The sequence below is a fragment of the Vigna unguiculata genome, chromosome 2 (genome assembly GCF_037176805.1).
Source record: "Vigna unguiculata cultivar grain cowpea cultivar isolate G323 ecotype 2 chromosome 2, ASM3717680v1, whole genome shotgun sequence".
Classification (NCBI taxonomy): Eukaryota; Viridiplantae; Streptophyta; class Magnoliopsida; order Fabales; family Fabaceae; genus Vigna; species Vigna unguiculata.
In genome coordinates, this window is record NC_140793.1 from 31,196,865 (window position 1) to 31,220,463 (window position 23,599).

At 31.7% G+C, this 23,599-nt stretch overlaps 2 protein-coding genes across 3 annotated transcripts; both read left to right on the forward strand.

Annotated features, from left to right (window-relative positions):
* The first annotated feature begins 58 nt into the window (after nucleotides 1–58).
* On the forward strand, nucleotides 59–6,884 carry LOC114173625 (zinc finger CCCH domain-containing protein 44). Its single transcript, XM_028058113.2, has 10 exons — nucleotides 59–750; nucleotides 938–1,017; nucleotides 1,376–1,563; nucleotides 1,715–2,639; nucleotides 2,735–2,862; nucleotides 2,981–3,040; nucleotides 3,118–3,168; nucleotides 3,576–3,646; nucleotides 4,173–4,327; nucleotides 4,426–6,884. Exons 1-10 carry the CDS (start codon nucleotides 419–421, stop codon nucleotides 6,753–6,755), a joined length of 4,320 nt encoding a protein of 1,439 aa, XP_027913914.2. The 5' UTR covers nucleotides 59–418; the 3' UTR covers nucleotides 6,756–6,884.
* A 12,245-nt stretch (nucleotides 6,885–19,129) lies between these two features.
* LOC114173298 (uncharacterized) lies at nucleotides 19,130–23,238 on the forward strand. 2 transcript variants are annotated; one of them, XM_028057588.2, is made up of 7 exons: nucleotides 19,130–19,607; nucleotides 19,820–19,899; nucleotides 20,683–20,873; nucleotides 20,993–21,116; nucleotides 21,387–22,597; nucleotides 22,710–22,770; nucleotides 22,915–23,238. In XM_028057588.2, exons 1-7 carry the CDS (start codon nucleotides 19,336–19,338, stop codon nucleotides 22,917–22,919), a joined length of 1,944 nt encoding a protein of 647 aa, XP_027913389.1. In that variant the 5' UTR covers nucleotides 19,130–19,335; the 3' UTR covers nucleotides 22,920–23,238. The 2 variants fall into 2 exon arrangements, with proteins under 2 accessions (XP_027913389.1, XP_027913390.1); XM_028057589.2 differs by having other exon boundaries at nucleotides 19,131–19,607; nucleotides 20,683–20,864.
* The last annotated feature ends 361 nt before the right edge of the window (nucleotides 23,239–23,599 follow it).

A 23,599-nucleotide genomic window follows, 5' to 3' on the forward strand; every position in this document is an offset into this window, starting at 1 on the left:
TGGTGCTCGAGAAACACAGAATCGCGTACTCAAAAGGAGTCGCGTTTGACGATTCACAACTTTGAATTCTCACTAGATGAAAAATTGAAAACATGTAGAAAAGCGAAAACCAAAGAGAGAGAGAGAGAAAGAAGGAGTAAGAGGAGCTTCCACATTCAACCAATCCGCGGCGAGCATGTCATCTACCTTCTTCTCACTGAGAGGTCAGAGTTCCACAAACTCTCTCTCTTGCAATCGGGATCTCTACACTTTTTGACACGAATTTACCAACAAAACAAAACAGTGCTTGGTTACATCTGCGTCTGCACTCCACTTCCCTCTCCATGTTAGGGTTTTCTATCTCCCACGCTTCTCTCCATATGTTTCGGAATTATTGATTTTCTTCCTTCGATTAGATTCGATTCGATTTGTGGAAGCTATGGACCAGCCGCTTCAACCGCAGCCGGAGGCTGCGGCTGCGGCTGCGGCTGCGGCTGCGGCAAACACCGCTCGGGGTTTGGAGGACTCCCGGCCGGTGGGAGCCACTGTCGCGCCTGCTGCAGGCTGTGCTGATGTGGCCGAAAAAGATGTTAGTAGTAGCGTGCCGAATTCGGAGGTTACGGTCGTCGAAGGCGCCGTTTTGAAACGGAAGCGTGGTCGTCCGGCCAAGGGAGCTCCGAAAGTGGTGCCTGTCGTGAGACAAAAGAAGGACGAGGAGGATGTTTGCTTCATTTGCTTCGACGGTGGGAGCCTTGTTCTCTGTGATCGGAGGTGAGTTGTAACTGCCTTTGATTTAGCTGTTGTGGGATAGTTTCTACGTCCACTTGCCTTTTTAGTTTGCAATTAAGGTAGCTTATGCGTTATGGTTATGATTTTCAATTATAATCACTTCTGTTGTGTCAGTTTCAGTATATTTTTATTATTAATTTGTCTATCTTTTCTTTTCTTCCCCTTTTAGGGGTTGTCCTAAAGCTTATCATCCGACGTGTATTAAGCGAGACGAAGCGTTTTTTCGATCAAAGGCCAAGTGGAACTGCGGTATGTTGTTTCGTTTATTAATTTCCTGCAATTGGATTACTCACCCAGTGTGTTCTTTGCAATATGTGGTTTGATTTCCTATGAACGCTACATTTATTATCTGGGTTTTGCTTGAAAGATTTTGAGTTGAGCTGCTGTTGTAGATTACACAGAATCAACTTAATAACCTCCAATGCTATTCATCTATTATCACCTTAAACTGTGCGCCGTATTTATGGCGTTTGACAATTAAGGCACACTTTAATACTCTGTTTTTCAGAAGACTATTGCCTCTATACGTTTTGGATTTTAGTATCTCAGTCTGCATTACAATTGGACTGTTTTCCGCCATTAACCATTTGTTTTTTGTGCCATTCAGGTTGGCATATATGTAGCGCCTGTCAAAAGGCTTCGCATTATATGTGCTATACTTGCACGTACTCTTTGTGCAAGGGGTGCACAAAAGACGCAGATTTTGTTTGTATCAGAGAGAATAAAGGTTTGTGCGGGATATGCATGAGGACTATAATGCTGATTGAGAACAGTGTCCAAGGAAATAAGGAAATGGTATGTTAAACTTTCTTATCTATGCTGGATAGCCGGTGCTCTAGTAATTTTATTAGTGCAGGATTACTTGTGTTAAGTTAATGTTTTATGATAGGTCTATGGTCGATGGTCTAATTTTTTTATCTTTGTTCTCATTGTACTACTCTTGCAGTGTGAAGTGGATTTCGATGACAAAAGCAGCTGGGAGTATCTTTTCAAGGTTTATTGGATGTATTTGAAAGGGAAGCTATCTTTAACATTTGATGAGCTCCTACGGGCTAAAAACCCCTGGAAAGCTGTTGCTCCTATGAGTTATAAGGTTCAAAGTCCCCATGAACTTTATCATCTTAGAGATGACAAAGGCTCTGGTTCCGAGAACTCCTGTATAGACATAGAATCAAATAATTTGAAGAACAAAAGGCCCAAGAGACAGCCAAAACTTCTTGGCAAGGGTGATTGCCTGGACAGGATGGGTTCAGGTGGCGACAGAGTTATGCCTTTGCCTGAATGCACAAAATGGGCATCGAAGGAGCTACTAGAGTTTGTTTCACATATGAAAAATGGTGATACATCTCTCCTGTCTCAATTTGATGTCCAGACTCTCTTGCTGGAGTATGTGAAGAAAAATAACCTTCGTGATCCTCAACAGATATCTGAAATTGTTTGTGATTCTAGACTACTAAATTTGTTTGGAAAATCACGAGTCAGCCAAATTGAAATGCTAAAGCTCCTTGAATCTCATTTTCTTTTAAAACACAATGGACCAGCAGAAAATACTTTTGGAGCAGGAATTATTAATACTGTTGCTGGTGAAGGGGAGGCCATTGACCCTCATAATAAACAGTTGATGTTAGTTAATGACAAGAGATCTAAAACACATAAAAATGCAGATGTTCTAGTTCCGCGAAATAACCCAAATGCATATGCTGCAATAGATGTTCACAATCTTAACTTGATCTACTTGCGGCGATGTCTGATGGAGAATTTAACTGAAGATATTGAAAAGATTCACGAGAAGGTTGTTGGTTCATTTGTGCGGATAAGAATCTCGAGCAATGATCAAAAACAAGATATGTATAGACTTGTCCAAGTTGTAGGTAAATAAACTTTTATAGCTTCCAATACTCGGTAAATTACCCTTTTGTAAATTGCAAATGACTTGAAATTGGTTTTGGAAAAACTATTTGTGCAGGTACAAGCAAGGTTGCTGAACCATACAAAATTGGGACAAGAACAACTGATATTAAGCTTGAAATTTTAAACTTAAACAGGAAGGAGGTCATATCCATTGCTGAAATTTCTAATCAGGAGTTCTCCGAGGTGAAAATAGATATTATTATAATCATATTACCTTCAACAAAATCTCTAGAATGTGTAGAAGAGTTAAGTTTATTCTATGCAAGTTTTCTGATGGTTAATATATTTATTTTACATTCAGGATGAATGCAAGCGGTTGCGTCAGAGTATAAAATATGGGCTCTCAAAGAGATTGACTGTGGTCGGTGTGCATATTATTTCAATTTCATAAAGTATGTTGTATTTTGCATGTTTAAGACGATTCTTTGTTGGCTGTAGGGAGAGATTCTAAACAAAGCATTAACACTTCAAGCAATTAGAGTTAATGATGTAAGTTCTTTTCTTATTTTATTTTTCTGCTACCTATCAAAATGGAGATATGATGTATGATTAATGTTCATTTTTATCATAAGAAAAATTCAAAGCATAAAAAAAAGGCTACAGATATGTATTAGGTACCATACTGTATGTCACTTAGGTACGTCTACTAATCTTAATCTTTTTGAATGGAATGATTATGTGCCACTTAATAATTTCCTAGTGTATGTGAATTTAGTGAAATGTTTGGGTTGAAATAAAATAAAAAATGCTTTTTCTTTAGAGGCACAAAATTCCTCTCTCTTTTATTGTCAGAGTAATATATATGATAATTGTCATTCTTTAATATCGTACCTTTAAATATGACCAGCCATATTGTTGGCCTTGATTTTAAACATTATGCTCTTTTATTGGTATAGTTGCTGGAAGCTGAGATTTTGCGGCTTAATCATCTTCGTGATAGAGCAAGTGAAAAGGGGCATAGAAAAGAATATCCTTTATGATTTTCTACATTACTCTTTGGTGTCCATTCCTCCCAGTACACTATAGATAGTATGATTCTGCAACTATTTTTTATCCATTGGTACAATATATGCTTATTTCATAGTAGTTTATGCTAGAATCGTTGGAGGTCTATGGAGGCATACATGTTATAAAGTAGTTTACTTGTAAATTTTATGTTTTATTTTGTCTTGTGCATCTACATATTATTGCTGGAGTTGCATTTTTATTTTACTTTACTGTATTGTCAAATTTATGTGTGCTTATCTTATAAATGGAGTCATGGGACATGCTGCACTGTATTGTCAAATTTATGTGTGCTTATCTTGTGTATCTACATTCATTTTTTTTTTTGTAAACTAGATTGAAAATTTAACAAAGATGGGTTAAGCAATGAGTTGATAGGTTCTCAGTAGTTGTTATTGGCCTGTGTGTGTATGTGTGTTTGTGTGTTTTTTCACGGTTGCATGCTAATGTGCCAAAGGCATAATCAACGTTCCTTGACCAAACTGCACGCTTAAAGAATATGAGGAGAAGTTGCAGCTACTGAACTCCCCAGAGGAGCAGCAACGCAGGCTGCAAGAAATTCCAGATATACACTCTGACCCCAATTTAGATTCAATGTTTGAGTCTGATGAAGATGATGGAGAGTCGGATGAAAGGAAGCAAGGTAGCATTCATTTGCTCCACAGACATTGTTTTCATGTTTCTTTTGGAAGTTGTCCAAACAATGTTTGTCTCATGGTAACGGTAATTATGTATATGCAGATAGCAATATATTTTCAAAATATCTTGGGTTTGATAGAAGAGAGAGGGGCTCTTTTTTTCCAAGAATTTCGAACAATGTCTTCAATGATGCGGGAGGCAAAACACAAGACTTGCCTGTTACCCGAGAACATGTTGGGAATACATGCACAGTAAAGAACTGTGACACAGCTATCGAGGATAGCACTACTACAGTTGTGAAATCAGAAGTGTCTAGTGTTGCAGTGGACATTTCACCATCACTTATTCCAGTGGAGATACAGCAGCCACTTAATGAATTTTTGAATGATAGATCGTGGAATTATCAAGATCCAACTGGGAAGATTCAAGGGCCTTTTTCTATGTTGCAGCTGTACAAATGGAATGTAAGTGGAGGTTTCCCTCCAGATCTCAAAATATGGAGGATAGGTGAGAAACAGGATAACTCTATACTGTTAACGGATGCACTAAGTGGGAAGTGTTCCAAAAATGTGTCATTGCCATTCAACAACCCATTGCTCTCTCTAGGGGTCAGTGTTACATTGGATAATAAAGATAATAGTCAGGATGCTGGGAAGAATGTAGTGAAGAATGGAATTTCTGCAGATGGGCAAATTATTGAACAGAGCAAGGAACAAAAAGTGTATGATACCTCTACCCAGTCTGATGGTAAAGCTGAGCCTGTTAGGAGCAATGGATGGCTTGGGCCGCTGCATTTATACCCTTCACCATTGACAACTGCCATTACTGAAAAAATGAATGAAGCTTCTTCTGATAAATTAAGGAAAGGTTATGGGATTGTGCGAAACTCCCAAGATAATGGAAATAATGGCTCAAACAGGACAGTGGATGGACAGAGTAATAGTGGGCAAAGTTATCAGAAGCCATCAGATAGTGAAGAGAATTCAGGGCAATCTTCTGCACAGACCTGGAGACACCCTAATGTTAATAGCTCTTCGGATTGCCTGGTTACCACGTCAGCTCATGTTTCGGGTACAAAAACATCACCACATAAGCTGGGATTTGATTTGCACAATTCTCCTTCCCCTCCAGCATGTAATACATCATCTGGACAGACCTGGAGACCCCCTCATGTTAATAGCCCTTCAGATTGCATGGTTACCACGTCAGCTCATGCCTCTGGTACAAAAACATCACCACATAAGCTGGGATTTGATTTGCATAATCCTCCCTCCCCTCCAGCATGTAATACATCATCTGGACAGACCTGGAGTCACCCTAATGTAAATAGTTCTTCTGATTGCTTGGTTAACACACCAGCTCATGTTTCTGGTACAAAAACATCACCACATAAGCTGGGCTTTGATTTGCATAATCCTCCTTCCCCTCCAGCTTGTAATACATCTTCTGGACAGACTTGGAGACACTTTGATATAAATATTTCTTCCAATTGCTTAGTTACCTCATCAAATCATGTTTCTGGTGTAAAAACATCACCACCGCATAAGCTGGGATTTGATTTGCATAATCCTCCTTCCCCTCCAACGTGTAATACATCTACATGGCAGGCAATCATTGGCGAGCCCAATGATTTTGATGAATCAGTTTCAGATCTGTTGGCAGAAGTGGAAGCAATGGAGTCACTTGGTGGCTTGGAATCTCCCACTTCAATCATGAAATGTGGCGATGATTTGACTGAAGGTTCTAAAAATGACTGTCTCAGCTTTGTTGCAGACCTTGGCCCAATGCTTGATGCAGGTAAAGGTGATGCACTGAGCTCCACTGGAGATTTAAACTTACCATCTCAACCGACAGCCGCAGAGGAACCATTACGGCAAGCAGATGTACATCACCATCATCAAAGAATTTCTGCTGAGCATTCTTCTAGAAGTTCTAAAGTTGAGGTGGGTACAAAAACCGCAAGTGTCTCGGGTAATCAATGGGATTCAGGCTCAGAAAATTCACCCGTTGTTCCATCTCCTGCAACCTTGGGCCTGGGTATAGACACCACTTGGAGACTTGGGCTAGATAGTACACCCTTGGGGTGGAGTGGAATAGATCAAGGAAATACAAATGTGGGTTGGGGAGTGGGACAAACAGCAGTGCAGGAAACCAGGAGCTCAAATTCATACACTTCTGTAACTCCAGGTTTTGGGGATAACCAAACAAGATATGGCAGTGATCGTTTTTCTGTGCCCAGAGATCGGGGTTCTCAAGGTCATGCTAGGGAATCAGGTTTTGGTAGAAGCAGAATTGCATTTAACAGGCAACCGTCGTATGGTGTTGGGAATGGAGGCTCATATAGGCCTCTGCCCAAAGGGCAGCGTGTTTGTAAATTTTATGAAAGTGGGTACTGTAAGAAGGGAGCATCCTGTGATTACTGGCACCCATGATTTTAGATTCCATTAGCACTGGTGACAGTTGTTTTTTGTAATCCTTAACATATCTGAAGTTGCCTCATTCCAATTGTTGTAATTTAACCTGACAGTATTAGTCAAGTGGCATAATTTTTTTATATGGAACTACTCTTGCTTGATCTATCTCTTTTTTTTTTTTTTTTTTTTTTTGTGACTGCTAATTACAAGTTTGTTTGCTTATGTTTTTCTTGTTCATTCAGTTTCTTACTTTATATATAATAATAAAGACAAAGGATCAAGTTTTCCAAGAGTAATTTTTTTTTCGTCTCTTTCGTTTTTTTGTAAATCTAATGGTTCTAATTTTAACTTACCTTAAAAAACTGCATCACGAAAAAAATTAAGGATGAATGCATCCTTTTGTGTGTGTGTGTAGAGAGAGAGGGTTTGATACCGAATTATCATATGATTATATTCTTGAATATTAGCTCTCAATTTTTGTTAACGTGTTTGAATTGTGAAATCTTAGTGGCACTAAGCACTCAATTCTGAGTGTAATTGCTCGCCAATTAAGCCTCTGCGGGAAACACCAATTGATGCAGCAATTGATGTTTTGGCTCCAATTTTGGGTTCCCTGATCCCTGTAATTTGAGGAAGTGGATTTGCCACAATTGGTAGTGCTGCAGCAGGAATTTTGTGCATCATATGGTGTTTATTTATGTATATGTGATAAGATTTGCTTGAAGTTAAATAACTTTTGTGAAATTACCTTGTTAAAAGACATTGTTTAATCCGTGATATTGTGTATGAATAGTTAGTTATAATTTGTTAGTATTTGGTAACTGATAATTTGATTTTCTGAAATTGCAAAAATATTTCAATTTGGAAGAGTTCTCTTATAGTTTGGATGAGTGCAAATTTCTTTTATAGATTGATTGTCTTGGCTAAATTTATTAATTAGCAAGGTGCATCCTTACAGGAATTGCTTGAAAAAGATGAGTCGATAACTACCGGCCAAACTGCAAAAAGGAACTCTTTAATTCACCTTTAAGAAGAATCTGGATGAGTAATCCATGCCTTTTAATACTTCTTATATTCCATGTCTTCAAGAGTGTACAATTAATAACTTCTCTTTTGTAGGTGATGATTTATTTTTTGTATTTATTCTTCCGGATCTTACCAACTTTTGGAGCTCAACTAAGGCTTTGAATTTAAAGCTATCGGAAAAAAGAAGAAGGGTAACCAATGGCTAATCTTTACTCATATCATATTCCCACCTTCCGACAATATTTTTTACTCAATTCAGGTCCTATTCATATCTGCATAATAATGACAGTTAACTCTAAATCTAAGTAGATAAAACTCTTACTTTTGACCTAAAAAAAAGTCTCAAAATTGTATTTTAGTATTGATTGCCTATGTTTCCAAGAAAAAGATGTTTCAAAATGTTTTTTAGTTTTACCTTCATTAGTAGAATGAGAGTCTATTTGCTAGGAATCAATTATCAGTTGTTATGTTTTGTTTAAACTAGCAGTTTAGGTTTTCAACTTGGTGCTATTATTTAAGTTAAAGTCTCGATTGTGATCAACATTTGCGTCGGCATGCAAAATTCGTGGTTTGATTTGCTTTTTTTTTTTTTTATTTGGATAACGATTTTAACATTGTTTTACAATAACGATTTTCACGTTGTTGATTTGAACAATTATCGAGACTAGTAAATAAAACTCTCATAACACATAAAAATAATCAAGTATTATACTTGACTCGAAATGCTTGAAAGAGAAATTTTGAAGAAAAGTAAAGTAAAGCTGCGTAAATATGTAAATTAATAAATAAATACAATTGAAAATAAAGTGCAATAAATTTAAATAGAAAAAAATTAAAAAGTGCAGGATTTTTATTTTTATTTTTTGTAAACGCAATTTTGTTGAAACGGGAAATATAATACAAGAAGGTATGCCCTACATACCAAGAAAATAGTTTAGGAATTATGCAGCAAGCATCGTGGTTTCAAAATAAAAGCATTAAAATGCATAAAAATAAAATGAAAAGTTTATGCTAATTAACTTAAAGTAAAAAAAATTAAAAAATGGAAACAAGAAAGAGTAGAAGAAGAATAATGCAAATGAACATCAAGACTTGAAAAAGAAATAATATAAAGGTAAAGAATAATAAGTAATGGCAAGAATGAAAAATAGTTGCTTTAACTTACAGAATCAGTTGTCATCACATTTGGCACCGTAAACATAAGAAGGTATATTCCAGTGTTTTTTAATTAAAGAAATGGTCACATGTTATCTTTTCGGTGATAATCTTTGTTTAGGATTTACTATATAACAACTATGTTTTTCATTTGCACTTATCCATGTGAGTTCGATAACTATCACTACCTGGAATCACGTGCAATTTTCAACGTGTTTTTCAGTCAAATTCTTCACCACTTTTCGTACCTTAACACATAGTGATTTTTATTCACTTGTCCTGAACCAACAACATTTCTCGAAATTCTGACATCTCAACCCCTCTTAACAATTTCTTTCACAAATTTAAATCACAAATTTTCGGAAGTCTCACGTACACACTAGAAGACAATTTCATAATAATATATAATTTCATAATAATATATAAGTAAGTATAATCTCAACTTATAAGTATTTATCTGAAACTTTTGTCAGGAAGATTTTCGATACAAAGATTATATTGTACTCGTTTGAGTCGGTTTTAACCATCGGCTCTGATACGACTTGTTAGGTTTAGAGAGAGGGTTTCACTGAGGAGATACAACACTAATGAGACTTGAGTCAAACCACATAAGACATTGACACCACTCTCAACCCAAAATCTTAAGACAAGTTTTTGGGTCTTTATCCTTATACAGTACTCTACTTTCTCCTCATTTTTAGTCAATATAGGACTTAGAGTCACACTTGAATTCCTAACAAACATTAACTTACAAATTGATTTTATGGGATTGAATTAAACTTATGTTTTCCATACCGATAAGTTGGCCGAGTGTGTCCTCGTAATCGACCCCTTATACACTTAAGAAAAATCAAAATGTGACTATGAATAATATCATATAGAAGAATCCCTTGTAAAGTGTAAAACATTGTTTTTACATGTTTTGAAGTTATAAGGAAGTGGTTGAATTTGTATAACATTGGATGACATATAATGCAGGGAAAATCACAGAATTTGGAAAGAGATAAAAAAAATGTGTTCTGATATGAGAGTTGAATTTTAGAAAAAGAAGGAAGCAAAAGGGAAAAGTGGAGAGAGAAAAGAAGGACTTTGTGACTTTGTTCACAGTAAGAATTGAAATGACTTGGGACCATTCTAAATACTAAGTAAATGTTTACCTAACTCTTGATTCCAACGGATAACAAATTGCACTTAATGTTTGAATTGAAAAAGGGTATCATCAAGGTCTTTGCCATTGAACATCAACTATTTGTCTTTTCAATAACAGAAATTATCACAATTAGGATAATGCCTAATTGCTTTATACTCAGAGCTAGAATTTAAAGTCGAGGAGATTAATGAACGGATTGAGATTTTAAAACAATTTTTTTTTTCATGTCATTACTTAAAGGCCATCCATAATGAGAGGAATTAAAAATATAAATGGAGAAAGTTTAGAAGGTAAAATTACTCAAATATTTATTTAAAAATAAAATGAAAATTTCTAAAAGTTGAAAAATTAAAAACATGTCTTGCTCTAAAAAGGTTAAACTAGAATTAGACAAAACAAATTGTTAAACTATTTAATTTAAACGAGTGAAAACACATGTTTTTAATTTTTTTAATATTAAAAATAAATATAAATAACTTTTTCGATAATTTTTTATTGAAAATATTTATTATAATTTAAAAATGATTAATTTAAAACAAAAATTAAAATAAAAAAATAGTTAAATCAAATAAAACTATTATTAAAATAAAAATAGTAAAATAATTGTTTAATTTAAAAAGACAGTTATTTATTAAAAGGTAAAATTGAGAATAAAAATGTAAATAATGAGGAATCCCATTTATAAATATAGGATAGATAATTAAAATTTATTTTTTAATTAGTTGTTACATTATAATATTATTATATATTTATTTTAAAAAATACAATACAATATTTTAATTTCTTTAATTAATAATTTTATTATTTTAATATATAAAAACAAATTCTTAAGTAAGAACAGTTTATATATTTAAACTGTTAAACTGCCTTTTTCTTCATTTTAAATATCAAGAACTTAAAAAAGTAGCAAACAAAAAAGTAATGAGTAAAACTAGTCAAATTTTTGTGTAAAAAAATGAAAATGAAAATCTCTTAAAAAAATTGGTAGTAGAAAACATGTTTTTTCATCTATGAATTAAGTCATATGTTTTTTTCATTCCCCTAATATTCAATCCTCTTTTTTTTTTTTCACTCCTTTACATATTAAAATTTGTTTTAATATATTCATTTAGCATTATTTAACAAATAATTCAATTTACTTAGTATTAAGTTATTAAGTTATATTAAGATAAAATTGTACTTTATGACGTAACTTATATTTTAAACAATTCATTAAAGTATATATACAAAGTTAAATTACATATATAAATCATACATCTTTTCTAACATAAGAAAACAACATTATCTATATGTTATGTATGTAAACTACATAATTAAATTAAATTGTTCTTTTGCAAGTTTTGTTGTGATCGTATTTCCAAGATTTATTTTATGGCATGTTTTTCTTTTCACTAAAACAAGAATTTTTGTAATCATCATATTCTCCACATTCATTTTATTACACGTTTTTCATTTCACTAAAAACTTATTAAGTATCCAAGTCTTTGGTTGTTTCTACTAAAATATTGTTGACGAAAATAGAAAAAAAAAAGTGAATTTCACGTTTGTATGAAAAGATTTGAGAGAAATTACGAACGCGGATTTAAGAATGTTTGTATCAATAGTAAATTGTAAAATAATAAACTTATACATATCTTCTAAATCTACAAAGAAAGAATAATATTGCACAATAGCGAGAAAATTACTTTATATCATTATTTATGATTTTGCTTTTCTATTACCTTCAACATTTACTTTTCACAATGGTTATGTATAATAACAACTGTAAAAAGTGAGAATTGCACCATAGGTTTGTTTATTAATATCTTTACTTTTTTTTTAAATATTTATTTCTTTCAATCACTATTTTTAACTATAAATAAATAAATTTAATTCACAAATCAATTATAAATATTATTTATAATAGACTATATTAAATATTAATAATTTTTAATTTAGAAAATGATAAATACCTTAATTAAAATAATAACTAATTATTTTAGTCTCTAATTATTATCTAATGCTTTTTTAGTATCACCTTTGTGTTAAAAATTCAAGTGTTAGTCTAAGTATCACATTAAGTAAAAATGAAAAAATTTAACAGTATATAATTTTCAAAATTTATAAACCTATTGTCTTAAGATTTTAGGTTGAGAGTAGTGTTAATATCTTATGTGTGGGTTAGACTCATGTTCATTGAAATTTTATCTCCTAATAATACTTTCTCCAAAAATCCAACACTTTGTGATCATTAAATTAAACAAGTGAAGTGATACCCATATCACTTCTATACAAGTAACATGTGTGCGATTTAAGTTTCTAATGACAAAGAGACAAATTTTACCATTTAGAGTATGAAAACTTAGAACAAAATATCCACATCAAGATCATTTAATAAATACCTCTCTCACTGTTGTGATTTTGATATTTAGTAGTCAATTTCGCAGTATATGAAACCAACCCTAAATTTTATCTTTAATGTCTGTTTACGTAAACACGTTTGGATGGTTTTGGTGTGACTGTATGAGCTTAACAAAAAAAATTATTTAAAAATTCATATATTCCAATTTTGAGTTTTTACTTTTGGATTTAATTAATTCCATTTAATAATAATAATAATTCGATTTGAGCGCATGGAAGAGTAATTTTATAATAAATTTGGAAAAAAGTAACTAAAAATTGGGTTGCATTTGCATATAATTATTTATAATAATAATAAAAAATGGAAGTAGACCGTACACGTGAATCACATCTTGTATCTACCAGAAAAGCTTGGGAAGATGAGGCTATGAAGAAACTACGAGTCAAACCAAACATTTATGATGGACGACATTATGTCTTTTAGGTAAACTATGGCCAACATCATAAATAATGCTGCAACTTACTTACTGCCAACACACATCACATAAGCGACGTGCTTTTTTATCTAACGTTTCATCATAATCACTTTTTCAGTTTGCAAGGACTTTTTTTTTCCTTTTTTTTTAATTTTAATATTCTGTTGTATTCTGAATTATAGTTGGTGCACATAATTCATCGCACGTTTCATTCGTTATTTCCTAAACTTTACTATCATTTTACATTCACTACAATAGGACCTTTAATGACATATAAACATATCAATATATATAGATCTAATATAATATTATTGCAAATTTTAAATAAGATTTAATAATACATATTATATTTTTTTTTAACTATGAGAATAAATTTATAAATTAATATTTGTTTACAATTGTTGGATGTTAATAAAATGTTGATAATGTCACTATAACATTTATTTAAAACACCTGATTGTGTACTTGATTTATCATTATATATAGCTTACACTGTGTATCATTATAAGATATGAATACATATTTATTATTATTATTATTATTGCATCTGTGTAAATCTTAAATGCAACTTTTAAAAAATTCACTTCATATATTACAAGAATTCTAATTCATGGTAACTCACGGGAAAATAGTCACATGGTTTAAATTGGAAAAAATAAAGTTTATTGCATGGGTATTTATAATGTCTTTTTATGTTAGAAATACTAAAAATAAATGTCTAATTATTGTTATGGTTAAACATTTATGAATAAAATCCACATGTTTTAAATTGAAAAAAAAAATCAAGTTTATTGCATGAGTATTTAATGTCTTATGTCGGAAATACTAAAAGTAAATGTCAAATTATTATTATGGTTAAACATTTACGAATAGTATCCTTTAAAATTCACATCATTTGATCCGTACAAAATCACAATAAAAAGTTTATCTTGGAGCAACTAAACAAATAATCACGACTTAAAACTAACTATATCTTTATAACATATCACGTTAGTGTTATATATATATATATATAAATGATTACATGCATTTGTTACAATTTTTACTTCTTAAATCTACATCTATATCATTAATCTTCTGATCTCCTGAAAATCATGTATGAAGAAAAGATAAAATATATCCAAGTATTTTTATTTTGTTTTGCTAATTTCTAAATTATATGTTATCCTATAAAACTTTGAGATGAAAAATTTGAATATTTAGTTCGTTGAAGTTTGTGAAGACAACACACACTCTCTTTTATTTTATGTTTTCCAGGCCCTTCATTTTGAACAGATACCATTCTTCGTATTTCTACAATGATGTGTGGTTTGAGAACTCTTAACGCGTATCATGTGCTTTTTTAATTCATCATAGATGAACCCATTTAAGGTAAAATAATCAAATCATTTAATATACAAACTTAATCAAAAAAATTGTTTTGTCTCGAAAAATAGCAACAGAATTTGTAAACCATATGAGCAAGATGTGGGGTTCTTAAGGCTAAAAGTTGTGGTTTTATTATATTTAGCAGACACAATAAATAATCCATAGCGGAAGAAACAATTCATAACTTTACGATTTTTTTATTGAAGAGCATCAATACCTATTCTATATAAATACATTACTTGGACTTAACATCACACAACAGAATATATATATATATATATATATATATATATATATATATATATATATATATATATATATATATATATATATATATATATATATTATGAAATTGTTTTATCTCTAGTTGATGTGAGACTTTCAACACTCTCTCTCACGTCGAGGTATATACATATCGTGTATAGGACTAGAAGCGGCTTGATAGCGGGTGGAACAAAAATCTTGCTAGGATAGCATTTCTCTTAAACAATGACTCTGATACTATGTTAGAAGTGGACTTTAAGTCTAACTCAATTCCACAAAACCAATTTGTTAGACTATAAAATTGTTATCTCTAGTCGATGTGAGACTTCTAACACCTATGGAAAATCCTAGTGAATTATAAAGTACTTGTGGAAACCTTTAATTTAACATGCTCTAACATTAGTAGTAAAATAATGATCAAATAAAAAAATAACTCTTATTATATATATATATATATATATATATATATATATAATTTTATACCTATACTGAATATGCGTAGGTGAAAATATTTTTTAGTATATATAAGTAAAAATGTGAAAATGTGCGTAAATGGAGACAAAATAAAATAACGGAAAGAGAATAAAAAGTTTGTATGAAAGCAAACCAGGAAGTCAACCTTTTTGACCATGCAATCCTGGTGCGCCATAAAAGGATACTCAACCAAACCATAATGTAGTTTTGTTAAAAGAGATAAAATCATTTTAAAAATGAATAACACAATGTGTTATTATGTTAATTTTTAGTTAATAATTTTATTTCCGTAATTCAATAAGTTATTTACTTTTAATAGCAAACTTTAATAATAAAACAATTATTTTTGTCTAATTAGTTTTTATGTTTCCTTTTTAATAACACAATGATACAATGATGTCATTATATTTGAAAATAAGTAAACGTTGTTTGAAGAGAAAATTAGACATTTTTTTGGTCAATGCATATATTATGTATAAAATAAACTGTTAATTTTTATTTACTAGTTATTGGCTTAATGAGTTTTTTTCTAATTAGAAATAACAGTTTCTTATATTTAGAATTAAATGAATTAATAAGACTAAAAATAAATTATTAAATGAATTAACGACTTTAAGGGGTAAATTATTAATAAGACATTTAATGGAGCAATAGTATCATGACAACTTTAAGGGGTAAATTTTAAATGTTAGAACGACTTTCAAAATACTTTATTTATTAGTATTTTTGTCAAAAAGAGAAAAGAGAAGAGTATTGCCAATTAGTATTCTAAGATTATTAGTTAGGAATAATTGATATGCATTAAATCATGTAAAAATTTATTGTTAATTAATTATAATATTAATTATAATATTAAACAAAATCTGATATGATAACTATTAATTCAGTTTTAATTTATTTAAATGATAAAAATATTCATAAATATTACAGTTGTATTTAATATTTTATTTAATGTTTAAAAATAAAAGTTAAAAATAATTAAATGATAAAATAATTATATTTTAATATTGTTAAAAATTAAAATATAATGAAACATAAAAAAGTTTAAATTAATAGAAAAATCAACAAATAATGGTGTTAAACGTCTACAAAGTTTAAAAAAAAAAAGACAATTAAAGAATTAATTTGAGACTTCATTGAATTTCTTTCTCTGACTTCTTAATAACTTTTTGTAACATTTATGTTAGCTTAACCAAATATCAAGAAATTGACAATATTTTAATATCTGAAATTATTAATTATAAATACATAAAACTAGTAATATCTAAACTTTCAGCAACGACCTTTGAAATTTTAAAGTGCTTATTTTTAATCTAATTATGTTAAATTTTGTTGACGTGTCAAACAAGTTTCATGTTAACATTTGAGTTGTTTACACTGTTTGAAACATTATCAATAAAATTATAGTTAAAAGGATTATATACAACTATCTTTAAAGTTTAAAGATCAAAATGTATCGCCGAGACTAATGCCAAAATATTTAAATTAAGAGATGAAAATATACTTATGGGACCAAAATACTAATTTAACTTGTTTTTAACAACAAATATATAAATCAAGAGATGAGAATATACATAAAATAACTTTAACATAAACTCATATGCCATAAATGAACTTTATATATACCTTATTATTTTAATACATAAAACATTTTTTTTAGGAACAAACCCAAGTTATTAAATTTGAAAGTAGACAATAAAATAGGGGTTAAGTATGTTTTTAGTCCCTGAATTTTGACTCAAAATTGGAATTCGTCCCCGGTCAAAACTTTGATAAATTTTGATCCCTAAACTTTAAAAATGAATGAATATAGTCCTTTTAACCCAATTTTGTTAACTTTCTTTTATGTTTTGAACGCATTTCTCAGTAAATATTAAGTCGAGAATGTGTCAAACGGCGTAAACAACTCCAGTATTTACTGAGAAATGTATTCAAAACTTAAAAAAGAGTTAACAAAATTGGATTAAAAGGACTATATTCATTCATTTTTAAAGTTTAAGGAACAAAATTTATCAAAGTTTCGACCAGAGATGAATTCCAATTTTAGACTAAAGTTCAAGGACTAAAAACATACTTAACCCATAAAATAGATATAATGATTGACGTTAACCAACAACTCAATTTTACACAAAAGTTAAAGAACATTCACTTTTTTATTTGAATTTCAACTACGACTAACTTATTTTATTAAGCACACACCATTTGTTTTTCATCAATCAAATCTATTTCCACCCTTTGCTTATCATTCCATTTTTTTAATAATTATATATGTATATAGTATAATTTTGAATGTTATTGTTTTTGTATGAAGGGTTGGTTAGTCACTTATATAAGGCGGTTGTGTAGTGTCTTACGTCTTTAACTGTTGTATTTTTTTTGTATTTTTTTTCTTTTTTTTTTCACCCATTCCAATTCAAATTCAAACAATATCTGATAACTTATTTAACTCTCTCTCTCTCTCTCTCTCTCTCTCTCTCTCTCTATATATATATATATATATATATATATATATATATATATATATATATATATATATATATATATATATATATATATATATATATATATATATATATATATATATATATATATATATATAACTCTATAAAATCACACGACAATGAATTTTTTGAAAGTCATAAGTTTCAAATAAACTATATTCTATAAAGAAAAAATAATGCATCAATTAACACATTTATTTATACAAGAGAATTACCAGGTTTTTCTTTTTCTATCTTTGCCTCTATATATATAGATGGATAGATTGTAGATTAGGGTGAACCAGTTATATATCAGGGGTTAATCATGAATCACTTTTGTATATCGTAACACTCATCTTATCTACATAATAGAATGGTGTGTTGCATTTCAATTTCTCATTCTTATATTAAAATCGGTTTGATCCCTGAACTAGACCGAGAATGATTGTCATTCTCATTTCTCCTTCGATCTAGTCATCGTCGAAATTCTCGAATGGCATCGAGACTCAAAGGAGTTACCAAAATGAATCGGTCTAGTGAGATAATTAATTAAAGAGGAAGGGAAAAAAATTTCAGTATAAATGATACATTGAATTATAGATGAAAATAATAAATATTGTGATGTGGTAAATAAAATTGATCAATTATAAATCCTACATTAGCCATTGTCCATTAAATAACATTAACAAATTTAATTACTAGTTATTGTCTAAAATAATTCTACTTTAAATAGATTGAGTCAATAAGATGAAAAATAGATTATGACAATTTTTTTCAAACACATTTATTTTAAAATAATTATTATTATATTAACTTTTTAATACAAATATTAAAAAAAAAAAACAAAACAACAACAACGACCCGTGCTCACGGGTCCAAAACTAGTAAAATTTAAAAAAATTAAATTCCTGTTCAAAGTTAAGAGTTCAAAAATAAATTGCACACTGAAAAAGTAAGGCATCAATTAACACATTCATTTATCTAGTTATTGTCTCAATTAATTTATACTTAAAATAAAAAAGAATTAATATGATTGGAAGTTACGATTAAATAGAATAATATATTTAAATTTTATAACCAGCAATAAATTTTGAATAATAGAATGAAGAATTTGAGTAAAATATTTCTTAAAACGAAATATAGAAAACCATAAAATGTAGTCTGTTTATAAATGGTAATCAGTGACTGAGCATCTAAATGCTGTTATTATATTATTATAATGAGAAAGTTAATGAATAATATAATAATATATTGATCCATGTGTAAGCTAGTGATATATGGCGAAAGAAGAATAGGAGTTGGTCCATTTGGATCATGTTTTTAGCGTTGAACATAATAGCGAAGTAGGGCCCACCCACAATGAGTGGCGTTTCCTCGGTAACAACTAACCACGTGCTGTTCGAGAAACGCAGAATCGGACAGACGTAAGAGTCGCTTTTGTCCATTCATTCACAATCTTCATGGATTATCAGCAATCAAATTTAAACACTTATTACTAATTAATTAATAACAATAAATAATATCAACTAAACCATAAAAAAATATTAGTTTAATGCGTAGTCATGAAAGGTAAAAGCGAAAAGGCAAAAAATTGATTTCTTTTCTATAGGAAAAAAAAAATAAAAAAGAAAGGAAAGAAGAAAGAAGGAGGAAACAAACAAGTCCCCTTACATCTGCACCAAGTCCATATTTCAACTCCAATTCCGTGTGCCCACTCACTATATCAGACCGACCAGGCCTAAATCTCAATTCCCAATTTCTCCGTTTAGGGTTTCTCTCTCTCGAAGTTCGCTCGCACCGATTCATGTTTTCATATCCTTGATTGATTCGCTTCTCGGAGATTCTCTCTTTGATTCGATTCGTCTATGGAACTGCAGCTACAGCCCAAGGCGCTACCCGCGGTGGAGGTTGATGGTGGGGATTCGGAGAAGTCGTATGTCACGGAGGTTCGCACCGTTGACATGGCTGAGGCAAACGAAGGTTGTTGCGTCACTGTTTTGAAGCGAAAGCGTGGTCGTCCGGCCAAGGGAAACCGTGTTCCGAAAACCACGGCACCGCCGACGAAGCAAAAAAAGGATGAGGAGGATGTTTGCTTCATATGCTTCGACGGTGGAAGCCTCGTTCTCTGCGATCGCCGGTGAGTCGTCACCGCTTCTTTCTGTTTGTGATTGATTTCTGGATTTTGCGATAATTGATATTCGCTGTGAAAATTCAGTTTCAGTTTGGGTTTAATACTGTGAGTTAGGGGTTTTTACTCAGTTGTAATCATTGGAGGATTCATGCTATCTCACTCACTCTCTCTCTCTCTCTCTCTCTCTCTCTCTCTCTCTCTCTCCTTCTCTCCCCCAGGGGATGCCCTAAGGCGTATCATCCGTCGTGTATTAAGCGGGACGAGGCGTTTTTTCGCTCAAAGGCCAAATGGAATTGCGGTATTTTGTTCTAAAGACTTTATTCATTCTTTTCGTGCATGTGTGTGTTATTTTGCTTGAGTACCCTACCTGGCATGCAAGCGGATACTTGTATGCTGCTGAAACTGGATACATAATATCCATGGTTGGTTGTACATGTATATGTTGTGTTTTCCATGCTTAGTAATTAATGTAAGCTGAGGAGTTTTAATTAAAATTTAGAGTTGCAGAATCTTGTGCATTTTTATTGTATGAGATAGGGATATTTCAATTAATTCAAACTTTTGAAACCGAAAGTTTTATTAACTTTTGTTTACGTTTCATGCTTAAATGCGATCTGATTGTTGTAAATGAATGAAATCTAAATTTGAACTATTGACAATTAAATAATAGTTATAGGGTTGGTTTCTTAAAGACACAGTTGTGTCAGGGGAACGTTACTTTGGAGGGGAGAATGCATGTACAAGTGACATTGGCTTCTCCTGCATAGAAGGCTTAATGTAGTAGCATATATATATATATTTCCTGTGTCTCTTCTTTCTCTGTATTTTTGTTTGGAAGATTTGGATAAATTTCCTCGATTATAGAGAACCAGCTCAATGTTATTCAAAGATATCTACTTATTATCACTTATAAAAGAGTTTCACAATTATTACATTTTACAATTAGTGCACATTCAGTTATCATTTTTAGAAGTCAATCCTCTTTATTTGTTGAGTTTTAATATTTTAGCATGTATTAATTGCCTTTTAGCATGTATTAAATTCTTTCTTATAATAAACATTAATTTTTTCCACTACTTAGGTTGGCATATATGTAGCATTTGTGGGAAGGGGTCGCATTATATGTGCTATACTTGTACATATTCTTTGTGCAAGGGGTGTACAAAAAGGGCAGATTTTGTCTCTGTCAGAGAAAATAAAGGTTTATGTGGAATATGCAAGAGGACTATAATGCTGGTAGAGAATTGTGCCCAGGGCGATAAGGTATTGGTGGTATGTTAATCTTTCATAATATATATGCATGCACAGTCCCTCCTCTGAGTCAGGGATGGGGAAGCAGTTTGTTTAAGCTACTTGTTATAATTTTTTTGTTCCTTGTGTTATTTTTATAGTGTGAAGTGGATTTTGATGACAAGAGCAGCTGGGAGTATCTTTTCAAGGTGTATTGGACATATTTGAAGGAGAAGCTATCTTTGACCATTGATGAGATCCTTGAAGCTAAAAATCCATGTAAAGGTACTTCTTCCGGAATGTTCCATAAGTTTTAAGGTTCAAACTTTCCACGAACTTTATCATTTTAGGTTGACATAGAAATATAATCACTTAATTAATTGAAAAACAATTGTATTAGAGATGATAACCAGACATAATTGGAATGGTTTCCCCAGTAATGATAAATGCAGTACGGCAAACCTGCTCACTACCTGTGAGCCAACGTGAATATATGTATAATACAGAACCAAATTAAACCCAATAAAACAGAAGATAATGATATCACTAATGCAGGGGTTGCGAGATTAGAAGTATCTGGTGTTGCGGCAGGTGTTTCATCATTACTACTCTCTCCAAAGATTGAGCTGCCAATTGGCAATGTTGCGAATGATAAACTGTGGCATTATCAGGATCCAACCGGGAAGGTTCAAGGACCTTTCTCTTTATTGCAGCTTTATAAGTGGAGTGTAAGCGGATACTTTCCTGCAGATCTCAGAATATGGAGGATAGATGAGACACAAGATAACGCTGCATTGTTAATTGATGTGCTTAGTGGGAAGTGCTCAAAATTTGTGTCATTGACATACGACAGCCAGAAGCTGTCTTTGGAGACCAATAGTACATTGGAAAATAAAGAAAGTAGTCATGATGGTGGTGGTGAGCACAATGTGACAACAAATGGAAATTCTGCGAACCACCAAATTGTTGAGCAGTGTGGGGAGCAAAAATTGGTTGATACCTGTACACAATCCAATGGTAAAGATGAATCTGTTAAGAGCAATGGTTGGCACTCTCAGTCTCCGGGTTGGACTATACAAGCAGATGGGAATAATAATGAGGGGCAAAGTGGAAATTTTGAAAGGACAGAGGATTCACCCAAATGTGAAGACGGTCCTCACTTACACCCTTCACTACCTTCAACTGCATTTTGTGAAAAACACGAAGAGAATCCTTCTGATAAATTAGAGGAAGTTCATAAGATGGAGGTGAAGTCTGAAGATAATGGAAATTTTGACTTGAACAGAATTTTTGATGGTCAAAGTAATAGTGGACAAAATTATCAGAAACAATCAGACAGTGAGGATAATTCTGGGCAATCTTCTGGTCAGAACTGGAGTTGCCCTAGTGTAACTAATCCAGTTTGTAACCTATCTACATGGCTTTCAATCTTTGGCGAACCAAATGATTTGGATGAGTCAGTTTCAGATCTGTTGGCTGAAGTGGAGGCAATGGAGTCACTTGGTGGTGGCCTGGAATCTCCCACTTCAATCATGAAATGTGGTGAGGAGTTGACTGACGGTTCTATAACTGATTGTCTTAGTTTTGCAGATGGGCTTAGCCCAATGCTTGATGCAGCAGGTAAAGGTGATGCACTGAGTTCCTCAGGTGATTTACACTTTCCATCTCAAACCACAACACCAGATGAACCAACTAAGCAACCCGATGTGTGCCATCAACATCAAAAGATATTTGGGGAGCATAAATCGAAGAGTTCAGAAGTTGAGGTGTGTTTTAGGCGAAGAAAATTATTTAGTCTCATTTTTTTTAACATATTAGTTTAGGAGGGTTACTTTGGTCGACTGAAAAGTAAGATTTAACCTGTTATTTTTTATGCAGTCTACTTTCTCTAAAATTAGCTGGAATCCAACCATTCAATTTTCCTGGGATCCTCCTAATTGTAAGTTTTTTCTCCACTTTCTCAGCTTTGCACAACTATTTTAACAAGTTTGCTATCATATTTCGTATGAATTGAATACTTTGCTAGCCATTTATTATTGACTGGATTTTGACATTTTGCTAAAATGGTTATTTGGATTTGCAGGTTGACATGACAGATTATGTTGAAGGCCATTTTTCTTATCTTTAGGCTACACAGATCTTAGAAACAACTTAAACTGGATACATATTATCATGTTCATAACAGCATTCTTTGCAAACATAACCTCTCGCCTGTTGTTTGCTTGTTGATGAAGAAAAGAAAGACCGTTAGGGTTCTTGTTAGTGTTGTCTATTCTGCTATGTAATCTCATTGAATTTTAAATGTGAAGAACTTTCTTAGGTTTCATTCTCGGACAGATTGGTATTCGACTTTCCTTCAAAATTTCAAAGAAATTAATAATTAACAGCTTAGGTATGTTTTTCAAAACCCTTACATTGGACTCTGCTATTCGATCAGGAAACTCGGAATCAAGTTGTTTGTAATATAGGTTGTACATATGTGGAGAAGCTGGGTTCAACATTGTTAGTATTAGGCTGCCAATTCCAAATTATGAAGAATTTAACATTCATTGTGATTGCAATAACTCTTGTTATAGTCTTCAAATACATTTGCTTGTATACCCAAAAGCTTAGCTGTTTTGAGAAAAAAAGTTCCGACTTGGTCAATTTGTTCGTGAATGTGTTGCATTGATATGTTTTTTTTTAATTGCTGAATGTAGGTTTCCGAATTACATTGTTATACAAAAAATTGAAACAAAAAGGAAGAAAAAAAAATCTACTGTAGGTAT